Source organism: Pseudochaenichthys georgianus, chromosome 20, assembly GCF_902827115.2.
Source record: "Pseudochaenichthys georgianus chromosome 20, fPseGeo1.2, whole genome shotgun sequence".
In the NCBI taxonomy this organism is placed as follows: domain Eukaryota; kingdom Metazoa; phylum Chordata; class Actinopteri; order Perciformes; family Channichthyidae; genus Pseudochaenichthys; species Pseudochaenichthys georgianus.
In genome coordinates this window covers 20986011-21012015 of record NC_047522.1, presented here as the reverse complement: position 1 = coordinate 21012015, position 26005 = coordinate 20986011, and the positions used below count along the sequence as shown (strand labels likewise).

The 26005-nt window shown below is 40.4% G+C and overlaps 1 protein-coding gene across 2 annotated transcripts; it reads left to right on the top strand.

Annotated features, from left to right (window-relative positions):
• On the top strand, positions 1–23373 carry LOC117466080 (ATP-binding cassette sub-family D member 3-like). 2 transcript variants are annotated; one of them, XM_034109221.2, is made up of 23 exons: positions 1–208; positions 3502–3535; positions 3626–3724; positions 6681–6769; positions 8393–8462; positions 9202–9299; positions 9643–9766; positions 14974–15030; positions 15241–15383; positions 15469–15538; positions 15684–15753; positions 16013–16110; positions 16808–16899; positions 19197–19288; positions 19391–19463; positions 19544–19607; positions 19718–19795; positions 19884–19949; positions 20883–20972; positions 21057–21176; positions 21655–21759; positions 22425–22481; positions 23052–23373. In XM_034109221.2, exons 1-23 carry the CDS (start codon positions 99–101, stop codon positions 23127–23129), a joined length of 1977 nt encoding a protein of 658 aa, XP_033965112.1. In that variant the 5' UTR covers positions 1–98; the 3' UTR covers positions 23130–23373. The 2 variants fall into 2 exon arrangements, with proteins under 2 accessions (XP_033965112.1, XP_033965113.1); XM_034109222.2 differs by lacking the exon at positions 8393–8462 and adding an exon at positions 7559–7628.
• Positions 23374–26005: the final 2632 nt, after the last annotated feature.

Below are 26005 nucleotides of genomic sequence, written 5' to 3'. Positions count from 1 at the left end.
TTACAGCTGTTTGCTATGCAGCTTTCAACCCGAGAGAAGAAGACGAAGATGAACTGTAGCGAACTCTCGCAAACCAAACCGGTCGTAGTGTCAGAAACATGGCGGCGTTCAGTAAATATGTGACAGGGAAAAACTCCTCCATAGCGGGCGGTATCCTACTGGTTTTATACCTGCTGAAGCGCAGAAGAGGGACGCAGAAACGAAACGGGTGAGTAGGAGCAGTAAATAATGTTAGTGTTGGTTTTAAACGCAGAAATAGAGGTTTTCAGGTGAGTTTGGGACGGCTGCCAGGATGCTAATTAGCAGCTACTAGCCCCTCCATTCTGACAGGTGACCTGCCAGGGGGAAACCATGGGGAAACTCCTGGATTGACTTCCATGTTTTTAAATGAGCAGGCGGCTCTTTCCTGCGCACTTTGGCCGCCTTGATCACTGATCCGAGCAGCTCTAAAACCAGCACAACCGAGTCATTGTTCTGCACAAACTCACTTTACAAGATTCCCATGCACACCCATTAACTGCCGATGTGTGTAACTTTGCATTACTTTGTTATTACTCAATTATCACGTTTCTGTGTTGAGATTTAAATGTTTCCTTTGTTATTCTTTGTCCTCAAGTTGCTCTAAGAAGAGATGATGTCGCCCGGAGAGAATCGGTGCGCCAAAGTTCATGAAACAAAAATAGTTTAAGTGTATCTTAGTAGAAAACGTTCCTGTTACAGTAAAAAAACAAGTTTAGAATTGTGATATGCAACCCTTTTTTCCAGCATAAAATATATTAAACACAACTTTTAAAAAAGAAAGAAAATGCCAGTAGAAATAGCCTAAGTTTAACGGAGGAATCAAGGATTGATCAAGGAGGCGTTCAATGATACAACTGTCCCTGAAGTTATGTAAAAACCATATGTACTTCGATGCAATCATTAATAGAACTGGAAACAGACAGAGGCACTGGTTAAATGATCTGTTATACAAAATAAATAAAACATATAACTACTTCTTCACTGTTTTTTGGTCTGAAATGGTCTACAGGGCAAAAGCGTATTCCGTAATACCAAACATACTAACATTGTACCAGTGTGAGAAAAAGTTTTTAGAGAGTACTTATCCATGGACAAGTGAGTTTAGCAATTTACTTGTCCGAATACATTTTTCACTTGTCCAGAATGGACAAAAATTGGGGCCACTGTAATCTTCTTCTTCGTCATCGTATATTACATTTTCCCACGTTTTTTACGACACCGCTAAAGTAAGTGAGGTAAGATTTTACTGCATCACACATAGGGTTGGATATCGTTTGGATTTTAACGATTCCGGTTATTTTCGGTTCTCGATTCCGGTTCTTTGAGAGGGTAAAAATAAGTCAAACTGGGAGAAAAATATATTTATGAAAACATTAAGTCAAATCTGTATTCCTATTTACAAATCACTTCATACTGTTTAATTTCTTACAGTTATTGAATACAATTATATAAAAATAATCTCTGCATTGTTTAGTTAGTTCTAAGTGGTGCAGTTTGAGAATGTACAATTGGCCCAGTCTCCTCTGATGTTACACTGCAACCTGCCTGTGAGACAGAGTCCAACCATACATGTCCAACATATAGGACATAACCTAATAATAATAATAATACATTATATTTATAGCCTATAGGCCTAGCGCTTTTCTACAACTCAAAGACGCTTACACATCCTGCAATACACATGCTGCAGCTGCCCAGCTGCTCACTGTTTGTAAAAGTAAATAAATAGTATTTTCATTTCAATAATGTACTTTCTATACCCTGCTTCATAAACAATACTGACATCCCTGTGCTCCTCTGAGTCTGGGGGTCTGGGGATGTGAGGACAGCGCGAGGACACAGACAGTGACAGCGACAGCCCCTACACACGGTGGCGTGCGTTGCCGCTTGGCGGTGGGCGTGTCTTGAGCTTGGGGAGTCAACGCAAGCAGCCCGACCAACAACCAACCACATGAATGTCCCGCCCCGGACATACAAATCAAAGCATTCATGCTACATCCATGCTGGCTAAATATACTGTCTAGGCTTGCTAGCTGTCCATTCAAAGGAAATACACTGGATATAAACTCCCCAAACAAGCGAAAACCTACCAGTTTCCCCCACTGTCTTTGCCACCTCCCCCCATGCCTGGCTCCTCCGGTTTGTATCCCTGTATGTTCCCTACCGCCACGATCATTTTCTCCTCCTTTTGTTGACATATGGGAAATAACTGCGGTCTGGCTCTCCCAACATACACCCGGTTTGATTGGCTACTACTTGTACTGTCAGATTTACATACGAGGGATTTGATTGGCTGACGCCTCCGTCGAGGCGGCAAAAGTAGAACATTGCTCTACTTTTGCAGCGAGTACCTCGAGAGAAGCCACGTTTGCTCCCACAATGCAGTTCGGCGAATCGTGACGTCACCCCATTCAAAGTGAATGGGCAGAAGCGTTGAAGCGGCAACGCACGCCGCCGTGTGTAGGGGCCGTGAGGCTGCTTCACTTCATAAAGGAAATGGCGGTCAATATTAACAACACAGGAGCTAAAACGCTTAATAACCTTCATTACGTGTTAGAGAAAGAACATAAGAAAGTTTGACAAAGATGAGGCTGTTAAACGGGCAGCGGATCCGCTGTGTGTAGAAAGAGAGGGAGAGAGAGAGAGAGAGACGCTGAGCCGCACCGAGCAGCGATCAGCTGATACGGAGCATAGAGAGAGCTGCAGTCCGCGGGGCTCGGCCTCGCCTCCTGTCCTCACAACTCTTATTAATCCCGGTACCGGACAATTGTTATTTGTTCCTACTCGGAACCGAGTTTTGCTTCCCAACCCGGCCACTGTGCTACACTTCCCTCCCCGCCCCCGTCTAACTGTACAGAAAGCGGCGAGATGCATTTCTTTAGGAATCGACAAGCAGAACCGAAACTAACATTTCTAAACGAACAATGGCGGACACGTACAATTTGCGAATGAGTTCTGCCTTTTGTAAACTGAATGTATCAATAATTTGTCAATAAACGTCACTTGTCCGCCGGACAAGTCAATTGAAAGATCTACTTGTCCGATATTGTAAATAACACGTCCCGGACGGTGGGACCTGTACTTTTTCGCACACTGTATACCTACTAGCCATGGATCATTGTTGATGTAGTAAAGGGGCACTGTTCCTTCATTAAGACTGCACACACACACACACACACACACACACACACACACACACACACACACACACACACACACACACACACTCCTTAATTCATTCACTTATTTTAGTAGGTAGTTAGATATTCGTTTGCACATTAAGTACACATCTGGTTATACACATTCAGTTGTGCAACTTGCTTTGCTTATCTCATTCGTCTTCTTGCTGCCTTTGTTGTTGCTAACTGTGGAAAAGTGTGAAATCATCTGCAGGGCTGTGTAGTTTCACTCACATGTGTTTGTGCCCTTTCAAAAATGCTCACACACATATCGTCTGATTAATTATGTTTCTCTTTGCAGTAAAAAAGGAGGCTCAGAAGTAGTACAGAACGAGGTAGGTCTGGAAAAGTGTCCATACATTTTGTCATCAATGGCAACCTGTAGTTTTATCACAGCCCACCCTTTGTTATGTCTCTTCATTCAGAAAGATGGCAAAAAAGACCGAGCCGCTGTGGACAAAGTTTTCTTTGGCAGAATTTTCCAGATTCTGCGGATCATGGTACCTCAATTCTTCAGCATGGAGGTATGACATCGACCTGCTGTTCGGCTCGTAAAGTCTTTACCACAGATGTGTAAACCAATTCCACAAATGAAACACTAAAAACCCAACTGGTTTTCTTAGAAGCTTTTAGCAAAATCAGAAAGTCCTAAATCTTGATCGGGCCTTTTTTTCTCTCTGCGTGACAGTCACGGTTTGTCCATTGCACCCTGTTTGCCGCAGGGATTTTAATTTTGGGATGTGAGATGAATCCCAAAATAGAGCAGGTGATTTCAGATGAGATTTGTTGTTATAAGCTTCACCTTCAAGCCTACCTTGATATCAATTCAAACACCATGACACAATTCCATCAGATTAATGATAAAAACCTAGAGGACATTATACAACTTCTGAAATCCTCCTCCTGCTGCCTTGATATTATTCCAACAGGATTTTTCAAAGATGTTTTTCGTTGCATGGCCTCAGATCTACTTCATATAGTAAACACATCTCTTCACTCGGGTGTTTTTCCACAGGCCCTGAAAACTGCAGTCATTAAACCGCTCTTAAAAAATAATAATCTAGATGCTTCAGTAATGAACAATTACAGGCCCATATCAAACCATTTCTAGGTAAGATCATTGAAAAAGTTGTTTTTCAACAGTTGAGTAATTTCTTGCATTTAAATAACTGTTTCGATGTGTTCCAGTCAGGCTTTCGTCCAAACCACAGCACTGAGACTGCTCTTGTAAAGGTCTTCAATGACATCCACTTAAACACAGACAGTGGAGAACTTCAGTGTTAGTATTATTAGATCTCAGTGCTGCGTTTGACACCGTTGACCACAGCATATTACTAGACCGACTAGAAAACTGGGTGTGACTTTCGAAAACAGTTCTAAATTGGTTTAAATCCTACCTAAAGGACAGAAACAACTTTGTTTCTATAGGTAAAGACACATCTGAGTTGACAAATATGACATGTGGGGTACCTCAAGGCTCCATCTTGGGGCCTCTTCTCTTTAACATCTACATGCTACCACTGGCTCAGATAATGAAGAATAACAAAATAAGTTACCATAGCTATGCGGATGACACACACATTTACGTAACCATTTCACCAGGAGACTATGCTCCAATTCAAACACTGAGTAAGTGCATTGAACAAATCAATGAATGGATGTGTCAGAACTTTCTCCAATTAAACAAAGATAAAACTGAGGTAATGGTCTTTGGAGCCAAGGCAGAACGTATAAAAGTTAGCGCTGAGCTTCAGTCTGCAATGTTCAAAACAACAGATAAAGCCAGAAATCTAGGTGTAGTCATGGACTCTGACCTGAGTTTCAACAGTCACATTAAAACAGTTCCTAAATCAGCCTACTATCACCTAAAGAATATATCTAGGATTAAAAGACTAATGTCACAGCAGGATTTGGAAAAACGTATCCATGCTTTTATCTTCAGTAGACTCGACTACTGCAATGGTGTCTTCACAGGTCTCACTAAAAAAATCTATTAGAAAGCTGCAGCTGATTCAGAACGCCGCTGCTCGAGTCCTCACTGACACTAAGAAAGTGGATCACATCACTCCAGTTCTGAAGTCTTTACACTGGCTTCCTGTGTGTCAAAGAATAGATTTCAAAATACTGCTGCTGGTTTATAAAGCACTGAATGGTTTAGGCCCAAAATACATTTCTGCTAAATGATGAACCATCCAGATCTCTCAGGTCTTCAGGGACTGGTCAGCTTTCTGTCCCCAGAGTCAGAACTAAACATGGTAAAGGTAAACCCTGTAAGGCAGGGGTGTCAAACTCAATTTCATTGTGGGCCACATTTGCAAAAAGGTTGCACTCAAAGGGCCGGTTATAACTATATAAATATATAATATATATATAAAATAATGTATTACATTATTGCCTCTGAATTGGATTATTATCGGATAGGATAATAACTTAGTAATTAACTACGTCTGAAAGCAGAAGTCTAGGGCAAATAATTGCAAGTCTCTTCAGTGCGCAAGTCACAAAACGAGATGCATTGTGGGACATGTAGTTTATGGGCAACCTGCTTCTATAAAGTGGCATCTAACCGTATAATAAACATATTATATTCTTTGCAAGCTCTTGCGGGGCCACATAAAATGAAGTCGCGGGCCGGATTTGGCCCCCGGGCCTTGAGTTTGAGACCCCTGCTGTAAGGTGTCCTTGGGTGTTTTGAAAGGCGCCCCCCAAAATAAATGTATTATTATTATTATTAAAGCAGCGTTCAGTTATTATGCTCCAAATATCTGGAACAAACTCCCAGAAACCTGCAGGTCCGCTGCAACTCTGACTACTTTTAAATCCAGACTAAAGACTTTTCTTTTTGCCGCTGCTTTTAATTGAACGATTCACATCTTAAACTGCACTGTAACTTTTATCCATGTATTTTTTCTTTTAATGTTTATTTTATTATCTTTTCTTTTTAATGACTGATTTTAAATGCCATTTTATTAATGTCTTTTGATTTTTGTAAAGCACTTTGAATTGCCTTGTGTTGAAAGGTGCTATATAAATAAACTTGCCTTGCCTTACCTAGAAGTTAGATTTTAAAACATTTTATATGATGCTAGGGTAAATACGAATTTAGAAAACCTTTATTAGTCCCAAAGCGGGGACATTTACATCGTGACAGCAAAGGGGACAGATTTTATTGAACTAAATATCAAACGTACAGATGCAAGATATAAAATAAGTAGCAGCATTATAATAGATAGTGGTGCACTAGCAGCCACTAGTAGCATTTTTGTAATTTAGCGAGAGTTCAACATCAATCCAAGTGTCATTATGACTCGTGCACCTTTGGCACACATATATCTCAAGGCCACCGCCACATGTTTCCCCTTGTCCAGTCTTATCCGATCAGTTCAGCAGATATGAGCGGAGTGAAGTGCAGCACGATTAAGGGTTTCATGATGCACAGGGTTTACCAACTATTATCTGTGCTTGTTGTCTTCCCCAAAGACTGGCTACCTCGCCTTAATCGCCGCCATGTTGGTGGCCAGGACCTACTGTGACGTATGGATGATCCAGAACGGCACCATGATCGAAAGGTCCGACTCTTATTACAAGTTTGAAACAGAGATTTTACAATTCAGTACCATAAAAGTATATTGGGGATATCATGTTGTCACCGTCTAGAAGCTATGTGAATGTTAAATAAATCCACAGCTGGGTGACAGGAGAAATATAAGCAGTTTATCTCCTTAAGTCCCATTGTAAAGTGTTTTAAAAAGCTATTGTTCATATATATCAATTGCCTTTTCTGTACAGTGGTGCAGGAATAAACCCGGAAATCTGTTGGCATATTACCATTTCAGGTTCCCTCGTCTCAAAGTCGATGGTTTTTTGAACTTTTCCATTTTGGTTAGAAGCCTGAAATAAGGTCTGTGGTTAACACAAGCTGAAGATATTATCAAATGCTCTTGTAGGACATTAGTAAATACCCCACTGGTGAATAACAAAATGGTGATTGTTAACAAATGAAACTACGTGCGTCATCATGCCGAACATTTGCCATCTTTAGCTTAGCGGTGGTGTGAAGTCATGTGACCAGGGTCTAGCTTGTTTATAGCCTAACCTTAGCTTTTACTTCTTGCAGTTGCATTTACACTTTAAAAAACAAAGTGGTGTTTATATGTTGAAACGGCTCTCAATTAAATGTGTTAAGTATCATACATTTGCCACAGAGCTTATTTTCTGATATATTAAAAAATCCAATGGTAACATCCCACTAGCCTTTAGTCGAAGGGACGTTGCTTACTTCCTGGTCAGCCTACAAACATACATCCTTACTTCCCCTCTATTGCAGGAGCTGATAACTTTGTTTTGCTTCTCCACAGCGGTATTATAAGCAGAGACAGCGCTCTGTTCAAGAAGCACTTTTATTCCTACATTAAAGTCATACCCGCGGTAAACACAACATGTGCTTTGTAGAAGTGCTGTTTTTTCTTTGTAAGAGTGTCGTGTTGTGCTTTCCCATCACTCACTGTCTGAGGACTACATTTCCCTTCAAGCCATAACCCCCCCCCCCCCCCTCCCCTGTGGATTATTACAAATAATACATTTAGCATACAGTAGCTTTCTCATGGAGTTCCATTCACTTTGTGTTCAGTATTTTAACAAACTGAATATATCTGTAACAGGACAGATGAGTAACCAAATCAGGAATACATATTAAATAATGATTGCTAATTGGAGGATCCCTTCTGTCTATTACAAATGCCTTCCGAGCAGAATACAAAAAAAATAAATATATATATATATATATATATATATATAATTAATCGATTCCAAGTCTAAAACTGACTTTATATCAATTCATTAGAAAAAGTTGTATAATTTGGACTTTTTCTCACGATAAATGAATATTCTCTTTACTATAATATTATTTTCACAGCTGACAATTTACTGATTTAATTAGAAGTGTTAAAGTAAGAGGATTTTTGACCCCGCAGCTGTCTCACTATGGTCCAAAAAGTGAATATGCACAGAACTAGCATGAACTGAATGGCATTCCTGAGCTCTCCAGTGTCAGGACTCCGCTGTTACTTTATTTTTTTTAAGCGGTCCAGCAGAGCAGCATTGGTTCAAAAAGCAGAATGAAGTGTATCGGGCCCAGTATTTGTCCCTCTGATCCTGCTGTTTGCTCATCTCTGTGCACGTTGTGGTTGCAGTGCTATTATCGGCCGCTCACCAAAAGAGTTCAAGACCTACTTGTTCAGCTTTATCAAATTCATGCCAGCTGTAAGTTTTTTTTAACTTGTCACACTCCTAAGGAAGATCTTAATTTCATACTGTCGCAAATTTTTGGCAGTTTAATTTTTTCACAGAGGAGACCTGACATGGCAAACACTGACATTTCTGTCTTCCTGTGTATTTACTAACGTCCTGGTGATGGTGGATTATCTCATTCAATCATTTCACGCACTAAAAAAACCCTGTCATTTTGCATGTTCATTCATTTGATTTAAACGTAAGCAAATATACCATTCCCCTCAATGTTAAGTGAAAAGGATGGCTGTATTCTATATATTTTTAACCGTCAACAAACATCATGATGTCAATGATTTTAGATGGTCTCGTAATACTTTTTAACTTCCATATTTATTATATATTTCTGAGCACTATGCCTTTAGCTCTTAAAACATTATGTTTTGCATTTTCCCAGTCACTTCTCAAAAAGGAGGTATTTGCTGGGATGAGACTTTAGATACAAATACAATACTTTAATCAGATTTGTTGATATTTAGAAAAATATAGATTATCTCCAGCCGAATTCTTTAAATTGTGAGTTTGCTCTTGTAAAATGATACTAATATTCTGCTTTTGCATGTTTCCTTCATTCCCTGTCCTCTGCTTCTAATTAAATATATATAAAAGCTATCAGCATGAACAGTATACACCCTGTCACAGCTGTGCTTTAGCCAACAGCTCACAATGAGAGATGGATACACGTGTGTTTTGTGTGACTGGCTCATTTCAGATAGCCTTGGTGAACAACTTCCTGAAGTTGGGTCTATTCGAGCTGAAGCTGAGGTTCCGCGAGAGGCTCACCAAGAACTTATACGACCAGTACCTGCAGTAAGTACTGAGGAAACACGTAGATCTTTTACGTCATGCATCAGGAAATATCCTCTGGTTCCATGTAGTAGATAAACCACACATTTAATCCTCCTTTCAGACAGTCAGGTTGTTCCTGAAGTGTTATCAGTCAAATACAATTTAGTAGATAACTGCAGTATGATGCCCTATTCTACAGGTGGTGCAAGAAGGAACAAGCCGTCATTATAGTAAACCTTGACCTCATGTTTTTGACCTGTTACGCTTTCACACACATCTGGAGGTTATGTGGCTGACCTGCTGTTATGTCACTAGTGTACTTTGTGCTTTCTCTGACTTCTGACCTTGTTTTCTGTCTCTTCAGGGGCTTCACCTACTACAAAATGGGAAACCTGGACAACCGGATAGCCAATCCAGACCAGCTGCTGACACAGGATGTGGAGAAGTTCTGCAACAGTGTGGTGGACCTTTACTCAAACCTCAGCAAGGTACCTCGCTGTGCTAATGATCTAAGTCTTCATTCATGTTACACATATTTATGACCCCCCCCTACACACCTGGTGACACAGTGAGTTACTGACATTTTTTTTATACAACTATCCATCCTGGTTGTTTATTCTACAGTTTACTCAAATGTACTCGCATACATAGTGTGTATACTGGTCTATACAGGGTTCGTACGGTCATTGAAAAGTCATGGAAATTGAAAATGCAAATTCCAGGCCCTGGAAAAGTTATGGAAAACAATATTTTTCCCAAAGTTTTGGAAAAGTCATGGAAATGTAACTAAAGTTGCGTCAAATATAATTTACATTTAATCTAATCGCTGAAATAATCTGCGGTCGCGAGCTATTATGTGCCATCATGACCCGCATGGTGTTATTTTTTAATATATGAAGTGCAGCTGTGTGCTCGAGTCTGCCTGCCTGGAACCGCTGGTGAACAGCTGTTAGAAGGGCCGTTCAGGTATTTAGAGCAGAGCGGCAGAGCGTGATGTGAACTGGAAAGTTCACATCGCAATATCATTTAAGGAATCGTTGAGCTAGCTAGCTAGCTAGCTAGCATACATTGTCACTATCTGCTAACGTTAGCTTTAGCCTTCGTTTTCTAATAGTTTTTTTCATAGCTATAAACAGAGGTGGTATAAGTATAGATCTTGTACTTGATTAAAAGTAGAAGTACTCAGATCGTGTACTTTAGTAGAAGTAGGCTACTCAGATCTTGTACTTAATAAAAGTAGAAGTACTCAGATCTTGTACTTTAGTAAAAATAGAAGTACTCAGATCTTGTACTTGAGTAAAAGTAGAAGTACGAGAGCGTAGCAATACTCTGTTTCAGTAAAAGTCCTGCATTCAAAATGTTCCTCAAGTAAAAGTAGAAAAGTATTCTCATCAAAATATTAGGGCTGTGCAATTTAATCGATCTTGCGATATATATCGATATTTAGTTTTCCGAGAAAGTATCGATATTTCAGCCGCGGGTATCGATACATTAAGTCTGATAACTGTGTTCGTTATACTCGCGTCCAGGAGAGAAGCTTTAAAAATGAGACTAATTGAGTCTCTGAGAATGTTCAAATGTATACTTTAATTAATAAAAAGCGCGGTAATGTTACAAGCAGAAGATGATTTAGTCAGAAAAACATCTGTGTTCTGGCTCTCGTGAGCGAAGGGAAGAGAGCGAGCTCCACCTTTCCAGCTGTTAAATATCCTCTGCTGAATCCTCCCTGTGGGCCGGTTGGCGCTGCTGGGGATCGGCCCTCCACGTCTCCAATGTTCGTTGTTGCGCATTACAGAGGATTCAGACATTGCACATTAAATATATAACTAAACACGCCTTTTCTCCTCCTTATCTCTTTCATGACTTTTCATTTAATACATTTTAAACGCTGTAATCAATACTCCAAAAATACCTCACGGCTGGTATCATTTCCGGTAGTTCCGAATGTTGTCTCATGCTACCCACGTCTGTAAACAAACGTATTCAAATAAACTGTACCTTCATTTAATATTCAGCAATAATAATATCTCGACGTCTATAGTTGTAGTGTTGAAATCAGTAGGTTTCGGTGTGCAACACTCCGTGTCATATCGCTACTAAATTCACCTCTATAGGAAATTGTATATTAGCCACATGCTAAATGCTAACCGGAGATGAAGGATTTTCAGAATAAAAGCTCAACAACTGGTTCTGCACAACAACTTCTGGTTTTTCAGTATAAAACAGCATTTAAACTGACGGTATGTTTATGGTACTTTATGCCATCAAAACATTGATTTTAATTTCTAACAAGTCCCATTCAAATCCCCCGTGTTCCACCACCTGCTGCACCTTTTCATTCTCCATTGTCCATTGTGATAATGCACTTTATGTACTTACGTTTCAAAGGCTTGTAAGCTACAGTTTGCACTGTTTCAATAAATGAAACTAATTTTCTCACCACATCTTTTGATTCATTTTGTCCAGCATTTGCAAGCTGGAGACTCTCTGTCAGAGCCATATATTGTATAATCGATGCTTTCAGTTTTCAGTTGAATTAATTCAATCCAAGTCAATGGAACACTCACAAGATGTCACCAAAATCACACTGTCCCTTTAAAATCTTTCAGAAAATGATATAAGTATATCGAATCGTATCGAATCGTATCGTTGGCTGAATATCGTGATATATATCGTATAGTTGGCGGAATATCGTATCGTATCGTGAGATTAGTGTATCGCCACAGCCCTACAAAATATAGTGAAAGTAGCGACAGTAAAAGTAGTCGTTGTGCAGATTGGTCCATTTCAGAATAATATATACGATATGTTTTATAATGATTGATCATCAAAGTGTTCTCAAAGCTGGTAAAGCTGCAGCTAGTTTGAATGACTTTGTATACTGCAGGGTAGCTGGTGGATTTACTCCAGGTGGAACTAAAGTCTGATTCAACACTTGATTATATTTCACATCATTCATCCACAACTGAAGGTATTAAATACATGTAGTGGAGTAGAAGTACACCATGTACCTCTGAACTGTAGTGGAGTCGAAGTACACCATGTACCTCTGAACTGTAGTGGAGTCGAAGTACACCATGTACCTCTGAACTGTAGTGGAGTCGAAGTACACCATCTCAAAACTGTAGCCACGTATAGTACTTGTTGAGTTTATGAACTTAGTCACTTTACACCAGTGGCTATACAGATAGAAAGACTAAGCCTTGCACAGAGGCATGAAAATACATTTTCAAAATGCTCAACAGTGCTGCCAGAATTATAAACTGACTGCTACACAATTAAAATAAATGCTTTTATATATTTCTATTAGATGTGACTCTTTGGCGTTTCTGTTATTATTACCTGCTTTAGTTGTTCTGACTGCTAACATCCTCTGTTATTCATTATTTTAAAGCCGATATCCCGTGGGGTCAGGGCTCGGATCCTTGTCACCTTTTTCATACCTGATGAGTTTGCCTCCCTGACTACAGTTGCTTCAGCGTGTAGAAGCTAGTAAGCCTACTATTGGATTTGTTTTAGATAGGCACAACATGTTTCATATGCAGACCTGATTTTCCTGTTCCGTGTTCAAATAAACCATTTTCAGTGGGAATTTTTGTTTGGTCATGGAAAATGAGGTAAAGGTCATTGAGAAGTTATGGAAAAGTCATTGGTGAAAAAGTGTATGAACCCTGTCTATAGCTTATTCATATTTATACTACTGTCTATAGCATATATATTTGAATCCCGCCTCGGCCGCCACTGCCTCAGGCTGTTGTGTCCTTGGGCAAGACACTTTACCCGCATTTGCTCCTGTGGGTAATGTCCCCAGTAATGACTCTTACATGTCTAATATGTGTAATGTGTACTTGTAAAGCGCTTTGAGCACCTGTAAAAGCGCTCTAATAAAAAATGTAATTTATTATTATTATTATACAGTCTATACCTCTAGTGTATTCATATGTTATGCTAATGGTCAGAGTTTTGCTACGTATTAATACTGGTCATACTCTATATACCTTAACTTTTCATATCTGTCATATTTATACAAACTGAAAGTGCACCAGGTTTCAGTGATCAGTTTCACATCTCTTGGAATCCTGGACATTTCAGATGTTTTTGTTAGAATCACCTTTTCTCCATATGTCCACCAAAGACACATTTAACTGCCACTATCAGGGGTATATTTCAGTCAGACACCTCACGTGTTCTTAATACGTTTATTAGAGCTGCATATAGTTGAGTTTGGCGTCTAGGCTCGGTCCTCATCACTCCACAGATTTACATAGAACATTGAGTGATGATTATTAGTGATGTTACGTATTGCGCCGAGCCTTCGGAGCGTGTGTCGAGTAATCCCCGAAGCTTTTTGTGAAGCATGTTTCGAGGCTTGTATCGTTTTGGGCCAGTGACGTCACCGATGACAAACGAAGCCTCGCTGCCTGTCGATACCACGTGACTGCTTCAGGAAGCGATTCAGATCGGTTGAACCGTTGAACCACAACGCTCATAATACCCATGGATGTATAACAAGAACCATATTACCCCTCCTGTACCCGGCGGGCCCGGACACGATGGAATAAAGAGAGCTCAGACCCTCACTCATATAGAGGTCGGAACATGTCATAAGTATAAATAGATACAAGCATAAATAAATGTTGGAATAAAAACATGAATAAATATGGTCCAGTGTTTTCAGGGAGCTTTAGTGTGTGTGCTGCGGCTCAGCTGGAAAGCAGAATGACCGCAGGGTCTCTGGTTCAACGACTGAACAATACGTATTTGTTGTTGTTTATAAAAGCTACAGCTAAATGAGATGATGTACTTAATAAATGTATTCTTTGATATGGTTTAGCCTTTCTCAGGCTACAACATGGTTACGTTTATGAATATTATTAAGGAATACAAATCCCTCTTTACAATGTTTACCAGCCTCCTTAGGCTTTTCAATCACAATCAACTGGAATAAAAACAATATTGTTAACATGAAAATATGATTTAATGTTCGTTGTTTAGAGGTATTCTAAGGCTTTACTCATTGGGAACTCGGTATGAGATACAGCACACTGTTGAGATGTCTAATCTGCCTGTTTTACACACTTTGACCAGCAGGGGGTTTGTGTTCAAATGAAGCCCATGATGAAGCCTCATGAGATGAACCCTTTTGCGAACCATTTGGCTTCAAAGCTTCATAAGGCTCGCCATCACTACTAATTAGATACTGTAACTATCCCCCGAGCCTACAGGTGGAAGCTGGGGTGGTGGTGGGGCAGCACGTGAACGCATCAGCAATGTGACCGAGCCGCAGCATTAGCGAGGCAGAGGCAGGCAGAGCGGCAAGTTAAGGAGATTGTGTTTGGTTGGTTGTAAGAGAGACGCGTCACGTGTTAATGTATCATTGGTGCTCGAGTTGACTGCCTGAACTAGCTCGCAGGCGTCGCCCCATTTGCACATTAGATATTTACTGAAACTCCATGGAGGTTACATGGAGGCATTGACCACACCTTCCTGTGGCAGTGAAGGCATTGTACCAGATCAACCCTGCAAACACTAAACTGAATGCAGGTTGGAAGTCCTTGAGCAACTCATGCATGATGATGATGATGATGATGATGATATTAAAAAAGCAGTGCAGACCCCATGAATGAGAGGCAGAAAGCTAAAGTTGTAGGAAAATATGTCGGTGTTATTTTTAAACCTTCTGTCCGTCCTGCAGCCTCTGTTGGATATCTGTCTGTACATCTACAAGCTGACAACTGCCATCGGGGCTCAGGTAAGCGTGTTAAAACATCCAAACTAACCTTGTTGTACTGCTAAACAGGAAGTTGTTTCCATCTCCCTTCCCTCCTTTAGTTTAATTTATTTAAAAGTGTTGTTATTGTTCATTTCTGTCTTTTGAGTCAACCTGATCCTATTAGTTTATTGTGAAATATCTAGATGTTGTTTTGTACATGTGAATTACATTTTATAATTCTCTCCCCAGGGCCCAACAGTGATGATGACCTACCTGCTGGTCTCAGGCATGTTCCTGACCCGAATGAGGCGGCCAATGGGAAAGATGACGGTCACGGAGCAGCGGTACGAAGGAGAGTACCGCTTCGTCAACTCTCGCCTCATCACTAACAGGTAAACACATTAACAACTACGCAAACCCAATAACTGTACAGGTGTTAGCTTCAATGCTACAGTGAGATGTCCTTCCTCTCTGCAGTGAGGAGATCGCCTTCTACAACGGGAACGAGAGGGAAAAGCTGACCATTCACAGCACTTTCAAGAAACTGGTGAGTAACACTTTATGTATCTTTTATCATTCAGGCATTAGCTTAATTCCATTTCCACTTGGGATGTTTGAGTCTGTGTTTAGAGTAAGGCCTTGTTTATTTTCCCCGACTTTAGAATATTGACCATTTTTATATTTTCTTCCAGGTGGACCACTTGCATAAATTTATCTTCTTCCGCTTCTCCATGGGATTTGTGGACAGCATGATTGCCAAGTGTAAGTAGATATATCTCATCAAGATTAAGTGACAGTGAAAAAACAGCAACAGTGAGCAAGAAAAACACAGATTCATATGAAGAGATGATGACAATATATTTAAAACAATTGTTTGTAGTTTATTTTTAAAAGTGCAGTTATCATTAAGGGAAAATCACAATTTGGTCATGGCCCTGAAAATGAGCACAATGTGTGTCCTTCAATCTGTTTATCTATATATGTGCTTCTTATGTTTCTACATGCTGTTCTCTCTCTGCAGATCTGGCGACTGTTGTGGGCTACCTGGTGGTGAGCCGTCCATTCCTCACCCCGGGACACTCCCGACATCTGACCAGCACACACTCTGAGCTGCTGGAGGTCAGAGAAATCACACACACTCACACACACACACACTCACTCACTCACTCACTCACTCACTCATTCACTCACTCACTCACTCACTCTAGTAAAATAATGCACATTGACATGCTATTCACAAAGTTATCAGTGGCAATATATTGATATTTTGTTACAAGCAAACATAAATGGACTGTACTTATATAGCGCTTTATTCAGTCTTTAAGACCCCTCAAAGCGCTTTACATACTACATGTCATTCTCACCCATTCATACAGAGCAGTGTACCTTACTCTAGGACCTAACATTCACACACCGTTGGCCATCGGGAGCAACTCAGGGTTAAGTATCTCGCCCAAGGATACATCGACGTGTTGGCTGCATGGGCTGGGATCGAACCCACAACCTTCTGGTTGAAAGACGACCGCACTCCCTCGCAGCCACAGTCGCCCTGTGGAGAGTAATGCTGTGATAGATGTTGGCGCAAACAAATGGAAGTGTGGCTTTACATGTCAATACTTGTCTAACCAGTCAGTTCATCCAGCTGCATAAACACACATTACTGAAGTAGACAATAATACAAATGCCTTATCAAATGATGCAGGAACACCAGTGGCTCCCGAGCAGAACAACACATATAAGAGTACTCTATAGATGTATTAGAAAGGCTATAATACATTAATATTTGGTGTAACGTGCTGCTGTTGGACCTCTGTAGGATTACTACCAGAGCGGCAGGATGCTCCTCAGACTGTCCCAGGCTCTGGGCAGGATCGTACTGGCCGGCCGAGAGATGACCCGCCTCTCGGGGTGAGTGTGAACAGAACAAAAGAAGAGGATTTAAAACAAACATAAGAACAACCACAACAAAAAGTCTTGCCTCATAGATGTGTTATTATCTGAACATCAAATCAAGTTTTATTTTTATAGCACATTTTTAAAATGATTTTTGGTCGAGCCAAAGTGCTGTACAAACAATAAAAACACTTTACAACAAATCTGCAGCACAAATAAAAAATCACACACAGGGAAATGTCAGGAGTCGTGCTCCGCTCTGACTAGAAGGCCAGAGAAAAGAGGTGAGTTTTAAGTGTAGATTTAAAACCTCACATGGAGCGGCAGAGTGTTCCAGAGCCTGGGGCCAGCCGAAGGCTCGGTGCCCTCGGGTTTTGAGCCTGGGCACTACCAGCAGCAGCTGGTCAGCAGACCTTAAAGCTCTGCCTGGGGTGTAGCACTGGAGGAGTTCGGCTATATAGGCAGGAGCCTGCCCATTTAGGTAGGGATGTAACGATATACCGAATATCGCGGTATCGCGGTAAATAAACGTCCCAATACCGTCGTGAGACTAAATCTTTTTTTTTTTAAACACTTTTTTTTGTTTTAAACCTTTATTTAACCAGGTGATCCCATTGAGATCATCGATCTCTTTTTCAAGAGAGACCTGTCCAACATGGCAGCAAGTAGGTTACAACATGAACATAAAACAACAGAACACAAAAGGACATGTATTTACAACGCTACATTTACACACCTAGAGACATTGACAAGTACCAACAGTATATTTATATCTCTGTCAATAAGCCTCACCTTCTTGGCAACAACTGTATTGTTTTTTAAGTGGTGGAGAGACGATGCACAGTTTGACCCACTGCTGTCACCCATGGCCAAAGCATGTCTCTCCGTCCCACTGAGGTGGCGTTAGACTTTTTCGCTGTCCGTCATTTTGACAGACAGGATCGTAAAATGTCCGTCATAATCCCTTATTACCCGTCAGGGTCTGAACAGTTCACGAGAGAGCACGCTCGTGAACTGTCAACGGGGGGGGCGGGGGCGGTGTTATGCCGTGTGTGCATGCACCTCGCGGGAGCGCACACGGCGTGAAGCAAAACCTCCCAGACATGTGTTGATCTGTACGGTTTGGAAACTATATAATTTCCTTTTGGAGGGCAGCATAACACGGCATAACACCAGAGCCTCGCTGCGGGGAAACGTTGGTTAAATGCCCAAACATCCCAGCTTATAAATACCTGGAGATGTGGACATTCTCATATTCCTAAAAACCTGTCTGATGATGCTGAGTGAGGGACTCGTGAGTTTGAGTTGAGTTACTTGAAAAACTAAAGTGAAACTTGATTTATTTTATTGCAGGGTCTGATTATTAAATGTCCTTGTTTATTTGTGAGATGCAGTGGCACAAAGAAAATGCCTACTTTGTTTGGTAGTACTATAGGTACAAACACACTGGTTTTCTTGTTCCAGTCTGTTCCAGTCACTTTGTTTTTGACACTTTAAAATACTGCTATCCTACTAACATGCTGTACAAATCAGATTTATTATTTAATAAAGAAACATTTTCCGAGTAAAAAAAATGTGTATTGAAAAAAAAAAATGTTAATTTTTATTTTTCAATATCGCGATAAATACCGTACCGTGGACTTGTTAACGCGATATTATCTTACCGTGAGTTTTTGGTATCGTTACATCCCTACATTTAGGGCTTTCAAAACAAATAAAAGGATTTTAAAATCAATTCTGAACCGAATCGGAAGCCAGTGCAGTGAGGCCAGAATTGGGGTGATGTGGTCACGCTTTTTATGGCCAGTGAGAAGACGTGCAGCTGCGTTCTGCACGAGCTACAGGCGTCTCATTGAGGCCCGGTCCATACCCACGTACAGAGCGTTGCAGTAATCCAGTCTCGAGGTAACAAAGGGGTTAATAACCCTTTCTAGGTCTTTAAAAGATAAAAACGACTTGGTCTTAGTCAATAGTCGTATTTTAAAAAAGCAGGTCTTGACTACGGTGCTGACATCCCTTTTAATAAAGTTAAACAAATAGCCACTTATTTAGTGGGACGACTCAATTTCTCTTACCACAAAGATTTAGAAAGGCTTTGCATGTTTCTGCCTTCACATCGTAATTCTTCACTTCTCCCATCTCTAAAATGTATTAATTTCACTTTTGAATTCCTATTGCAATCTACTATTTCTGCCCTTTTTAAAGAAATGTTTTGTTCGTTAATAGATGCTACAAGGAACAACATACTGTATGTCAAATGAGTGAGTAGGCGTTTTGAGGTGTTTATTCATTCATATATTTGTCCCCCACAGATTCACATCCCGTATCACTGAGCTGATGAAAGTCCTGAAGGATCTCAATTCTGGCAAATATGTGCGCACCATGGTCTCCCAGAATGAGAAAGGTACACACCACTCCTGATATGTGACGGAAACTAATCTGATCTCAGGTAACTGGAGATTTGAGCAGCGAGAATAACTGACACTTTTTATTCCATCCTCTTTAGATTCAGACGCTTCCCAGAAGCTCGTCCTGGTGCCTGGAAGTGGAAATGTTATCAACAGAGACAACATCATCAAGTAGGTTTCTTATTCTATATCAGCATATTTGACTTTTTTCTATAAGAGCAGCTTTAAAACAACATGTGTGTGTTTTGCAGATTCGACCACACCCCACTAGCAACACCTAATGGAGACGTTTTGATCAAAGACCTCTGCTTTGAGGTATTATTCATCGCCATATCTTATCCAGACTGAGAACTAACACATTTGTTTGAAATATGGAGTATGGTTGCATGACTTTAATAAGACATGTGTTTCTCTGCCCTCTGAAGGTGAGCTCCGGCACCAACGTGCTCGTGTGTGGACCAAACGGCTGTGGAAAGAGCTCTCTGTTCAGGGTGCTCGGAGAGGTGAGAGACAGAACATATTCTTTGTAAAACACGTGTTCACCATGTGTTTCTTTTGTAAATAAAACAATGTGTGTGTTTGTTTTTAAAGCTGTGGCCTCTGTTCGGAGGAAGTCTGACAAAACCAGAGAGAGGGAAGCTCTTCTATGTTCCACAGGTAAAACATCGTCAATGTTCCACTGCTAACAACATCCAGGGTGTCCGCGGGGTCTTAAAGTATTAAAAGTTGATAAATCAATTTAGCAAAAATGAAGGCTTTTAAAAAGTATTAAAGGGCATTTTCCAAGGTATTGCATTTTGTAGCTTGTTTTCGATAAGTATATAAATGGTCCAAAGAGGTTGTATTCTACAGTCTGCCTGAATGTAGTCATGGCGTAGGTGTGTAGTGTGATTCTGTGTAGTTTATTGATGGCATCCCGTTGGATTTGACGTCATCTGAACAGGACGTCGCCCGCTCACTGCTTGATAGCGCGAAGGCCCGTTTACGCCGGTTGTTAAACAACATCGTTATGAGGAAATGCAAGTTTGCGTCCAAATGGTTGTAAGATAAGGAGGAAGGACAATCAATACTGTATATAGTAAATGTGAGGTAAAGGTAACCGGTTAAAACTCAAAGTGGCAATGAGGTCTTAAAATGTATGGAAAGGGTCTTAAAAAAGGTCTTTCAAGGCATCTGACTACAGGACTCCTGCATAGACCCTGACACCATTTAACATATTATAGAGATGATTTATAAAATATATAAAATATAATTACACTTAAAATAAGAATTAAAAAACACATTTATGTACCTCTATCTCTATGTGCATGTTAGCTAATATTTACATTGTTACCAACATGCAGTATACATGGAAATGACAATATGCAATGTTTAGAATATTTAAATGGAAATAAACCCCGGCTATAAACAAGATGGCACTTCTTAAAATGTAGTCCTAAAATACAATAAATTGCTTATTGAATTATAAAACATTTTTGTTGTTTAACGGTATAATTATATCTCATTTTTAGGAGTAGTGTCTCTCATAGATCCAGTTTTGCATCTCAGACTGAATATTGATTTATTCCTGCACATGTTGTGTCTCTGCAGAGACCCTACATGACGCTGGGCTCTCTGAGGGACCAGGTCATTTATCCTGACACGTATGAAGACCAGCAGAGCAAAGGCATCTCTGATCAGGTGGGACCCCACACACTTCACACACTCGCTCCTGCTGTCAGTGTGTGCTTATAGTAACACACACCTTCTCACCCGTGTGTGTAGGTGCTGAAGGAGTACCTGGACAACGTGCAGCTGGGCCACATCCTGGACCGGGAGGGCAGCTGGGACTGTGTGCAGGACTGGATGGACGTGCTCAGTGGAGGGGAGAAGCAGAGGATGGCTGTAAGGACTCACTATCTGAGGAAACATGATTTAAAAGACTGAAAACACGCCGTCGTCCATCTGTTTTCTATCTGATCACCCTGCTCAGGTGGCAGGGTGATCAAACCCACACATAGTCGGTTTGCGGCTGAATTAATTGTTTTATTTAACTAATTTAATATTTGTATACAGACAAGGTACAAGAAAATATAGTAAGATAAAGGGAGAGAGCACAAAGCATGGCTTAACACAAACATCTATGATAGTCCTCCTGTGAGATAATTACACATTAACTACAGTTTAAGGAGTGTGAATCAAACGGCCTATTTGATCTATCAGCACAGAGAATGATACAACGTTTCAAGGCTTTTATTGTCATGTGTGCATAGCTACAGTGTAGAGCAACACAATAAAACACAATAAAACAGATATGTCTATATATATATATATATAGCGTTTTATACTTCATCCTCAGTATTGACTGTGTTTCTGTTTGCAGATGGCCAGGCTGTTCTACCACAAGCCCCAGTTTGCCATCCTGGATGAGTGCACCAGTGCAGTGAGTGTGGATGTGGAGGACTTCATCTACAGCCACTGCAGGACGGTACGCACCAACAACACACACACACACACACACACACACACACACACACACACACACACACACACACACACACACACTGTACATCTCTAGGAAACAACAATGTCTCGGTACAGGGGGGATGCAGGGATGTTGATTTTTTTTTAATGCTGCTAAAATGATAACTAATATACAGATATCCTCATTCCTGCACCACTCTGTTAAAGCTGTGTGTGTTTCTCAATGTCGAGGAGGCTTGCTTGGTAGCACATGTACCTCCGAGTGAGTTCCTTCAGAAGCGAGGCAAGAATACCTCCTTGCCACGAAGAATGGAACAGGCTAGCAAGTGTGCAGGTGTGCGTCATATGAGAGGCCTTACATTTTCCGCCAAAGATTTGGGAAATTGGTCTGTGCGCAAAGCATTGTGGGGATTTTAAGACCGCGGAGTCTACATATGTGCAGCCTCAAAATTTCCCGCAATGAAGTACGTCTCGGTAGAATTCCAAGTACCCTGGACATTGGAACAGTCTTCTGCGGCACTCGATGACGTAGTATCCTTGAAATAGTGGCTCTGGAGCATCCTTCCTCGACATTGAGGAATACCCAGTGACTCATTCATGTTGCAGTGAAAGGTTTCTAAATGAGCAGGTGTGGATCTCTGTACTAGTTGTGTGTCCTTTGCTCCACAGGTGGGCATCACCTTGTTCACAGTGTCCCACAGAAAGTCTCTGTGGAAGCACCACGAGGTAAGCGCTGCGTTTCATTTGTGTTTTTACCGCTTAAAATGAAATCCTTTTTTCCCCACAGACTCCTTTACTCTTCTCTCCCTGCAGTCAGTCGTTTTATATATCACACTTTGAAAATGAAATTATATAGCAAATCTATATTGTTCAAACCGTTTATTTATACAGCGGTATCAAACTGAAACTGTAAAGTCAGCGTTACAAAGGTTATTTCTTATTCCATATTGTGCATAATATTTCTTTTGGAACTTTTTTTTATTGTAGAAACTTTAATTTTTACAATGAAATGGGGAAACAAAATCCAACTGTAAAAACAGCAGTCTTAAGTTTATTATTTTGTCTATTTCTATATCGTTTTTTTGTATACTTTGCGTGGAAATGTCATTTTAAATATATGGGATATTTTTCTTTTGCATAACTTATTTTTCCTTTCTTATAAATTCAACATTTCCGGGGCTGCTGTATCTGTTTGGTCTTGTTAAAACATGTCAGACTTTAGTCTTTTTAACATTTAAATATGTCGTACTTCTTGTAACTGATTGATATTCTTATGTTTTCCTCTGTGCCCTGAAGTTTTACCTCCACATGGACGGCAGAGGGAACTACGAGTTCAAGCCCATCACAGAGGAAACCGTGGAGTTCGGCTCGTAACTGATCGCTGCTGTCCTCCCATAATGCACTGCTCTGATGAAACCAGTCCACTAATTCTTTGCACTCGAGACATTAGAAGTAGCCGAAACCTAGAGAATACTTTTTTTAATCATTTTTGCTTCCTTTATCACCGTTTGTTCTGTTATTTAAATCATCACTTTAGTCCTGTCTAATCATTTACATGTTCAGTGTGATATATGTAATTTATATGGTTGAGTGTATTTCATTAAAAGGTGGAAATACATGATATGGTTTTAATCATCTCTGCATAGCAGTCATATCTGATAACGGTAACAGAGGTCCGCCTGTAGGGATAAGCTACATACCACAGTGGTCTTTAAGTCCCACCGTAACACAGATTTATGTTTGCACAGCGTTTGAGTTAACAAGGGAGCATTGTAGGATTACTAGTAGTTTAACTCCACAGCTGACAGAAGATAAGAGGTGTGGAGGCTGGTTATAACTTCCTCAAAATAACAACGGGACTGTTATTTCCAGATAACATATTACCTCGAAGTATCACACTATTATCTTATGGTTAAAACGTAGTTATCCAAGGATAAATGGAGGTTAAAAAATGTCCCGTAGGCCTACCTGCTCCCTCCTCATTGTAGCTCTGCTCATTCCTGGCTCTTTTTCTCCCGGCCAAATGATGGGAAATAAAAGCCTCTTAGCCTATTCCGTAAAGTTTAAAACTGTAATAATAAAACGTGGAGATAATTTGAACCAGAAAACAAGGCTTGAAACAAAAAAGACTGCATGCGAGCACCATATGGCATCTCAACCTCTGCTTCTGCAGCAACAGGACAACGTGCTCACTGGAACGCAATGAACTCTTTAGGTGGCTAAATAAATAACGTGTCATCGAACCTCTGGGTGAGGTTTCTGTGTGGGGACAGGAACATATTGGTCACTCACAGCAGGCCTTCAGGAGAGTGTTGAACATACAGAATCACCAGGGCTCTCCTCTGAGACACATGCACTCGTGATTTAGTATGTTCAACACTCCTCCTGTAATGTTCTGATGTGTGTGTGTATGTGTGTGTGTGATTACCGTCGTAGTATGAGGGTCCTGCATCAGGTCCACCCGTCACTCCAGCGTTGTGACATTTAGGGAGAATATCCGTTAATTTCACTGTGTAATGGGAATATGTTAAACGATATTTTGTATAGTTTAACTTTGATTTTGTGAATACACACGGCTGACAAAGCCATTGTAGAAGTGCAGACTATTGTGGGAATGGAAGTAGGAAGCTATCATATATCATCCAGTTTATATCCCCTTGCTCCACATTAGAGCTACAGCATGACTCGTGAATTCATAACGTGCATGAAGTGCCACGCCCTGATTTGATTGTGCTTCAAAGTCATGGACAGACTAATGATAAATAGAACAATTTAATAGCGCACTTACTGCGTAGTTTATTTTCAATGCCAACAGTTGATGAAAGGGTTAGTCAAGGTGTTTGCCTTTACCCACTATAGGGTCTTTTTTTAGATCAAATCTGTATGATTGTAATTGTTGGAAAATATGTCTTTATTTGTTTTGTTCTTGACAGGTTGGACTGTAGCTTGAAAAAAAATCAGCTAGTTTGTTTAAACTACTGATCGAAAGACACATTCTCATTTCATTATTAATCATTGCCCTCTTACTAAAAGCTCATTATTAACCTCTTCCATTTCCATTCAGTCAAAAATGTAATTCATGTTTTTAGGAGGTAGGATTAAACATGTTTGATTATCTGGGGACTGGGTCTAAAGTGCGACGATGGCGTCGATGATACGTGAATATGCAGACAGTTCCCCGGCACTCACGTCCTCATACTGTAACTTTATTCTGAGAGTGTGAACATGTAAAGAAAGAGCCTCAGCTATGCCCATGGTTTTATATGGATAATGATGTTATGATCTCAATCTGCATTAAAATAACAAGATGATGAATAATTTATAAAAAAAGGTCCTTCTTTATTTCTGTCTTTGGGGCGAGAGGGATAAGAAGTGTGTCAATGATCGGTGGGAGTGTTGTAATCCAGAGGAGTCCTCCCTAATGTAGGTCAAAGGTTAACTCTCCTCTAATGTTTCTTACATTTTCCCAGACAAGCTGAAATGCAGAGTTTAATGCTTTTCATTGCTGATTTGAAATAGCAAACACAGACTGCAGTCGTCTCATAAAACTCACATTACCTTCTTTTTAAATGTTATGCTGACTTTGCTCAGTCGTAAAGTCACATCTCTTAAACAATTTTTTATGGATGACATTTCAAATCAAGTTTTATTTATATAGCACATTTATAAACGATTTTTGGTGGAGCCAAAGTGCTGTACATATAATAAAAATAGCCTACAGACACTTTACAGCAAATACAACACAGATTGTTCAGAATATCAGTATGAGAAAAAACGACACCCTCTGTCCTTAAGACCCTCACATCGTACAAGGAAAAACTTCCAGAGAAAACCCACAGTTTAAAGGGAACATGGAGAAACCTCAGGGAGAGCAACAGAGGAGGGATCCCTCTCCCAGGACGGACAGACGTGCAATAGATGCCGTGTGTAAATCGAAGAGATAATACATTTTACAGCATATAGACCGACTGTTAGGAAATGCATGTATCTGTAATAAGAAGATGAATCCACGAGGATGTCAGCTACAATCCTGTGGAAGCCATCAGGGAAGCAGCATGACGAGACCCAAGGCAGGGCCGCAGAGACAGGTTCAGCCACGACCCGAACGCCCACGACATTTTCAACAAAACACACAACACTGTGACAACCAAGTAGCCTATCGTCTGCCGCTGTGAAATCTGTTTAAACAATCGTCGACTTTTATTTTGTCATATATCCGACAGAAAAAGCACAAACCTTCAGTTATTGGT

Excerpts from the sequence above, each read along its gene's own strand:
- LOC117466080 (XM_034109221.2), top strand. The coding sequence starts at position 99 with ATGGCGGCGTTCAGTAAATATGTGACAGGGAAAAACTCCTCCATAGCG. Across the intron at positions 9,767-14,973 it reads TTTACTCAAACCTCAGCAAG|CCTCTGTTGGATATCTGTCT; the intron begins GTACCTCGCTGT and ends TCCGTCCTGCAG. Across the intron at positions 21,760-22,424 it reads TCTACAGCCACTGCAGGACG|GTGGGCATCACCTTGTTCAC; the intron begins GTACGCACCAAC and ends TTTGCTCCACAG.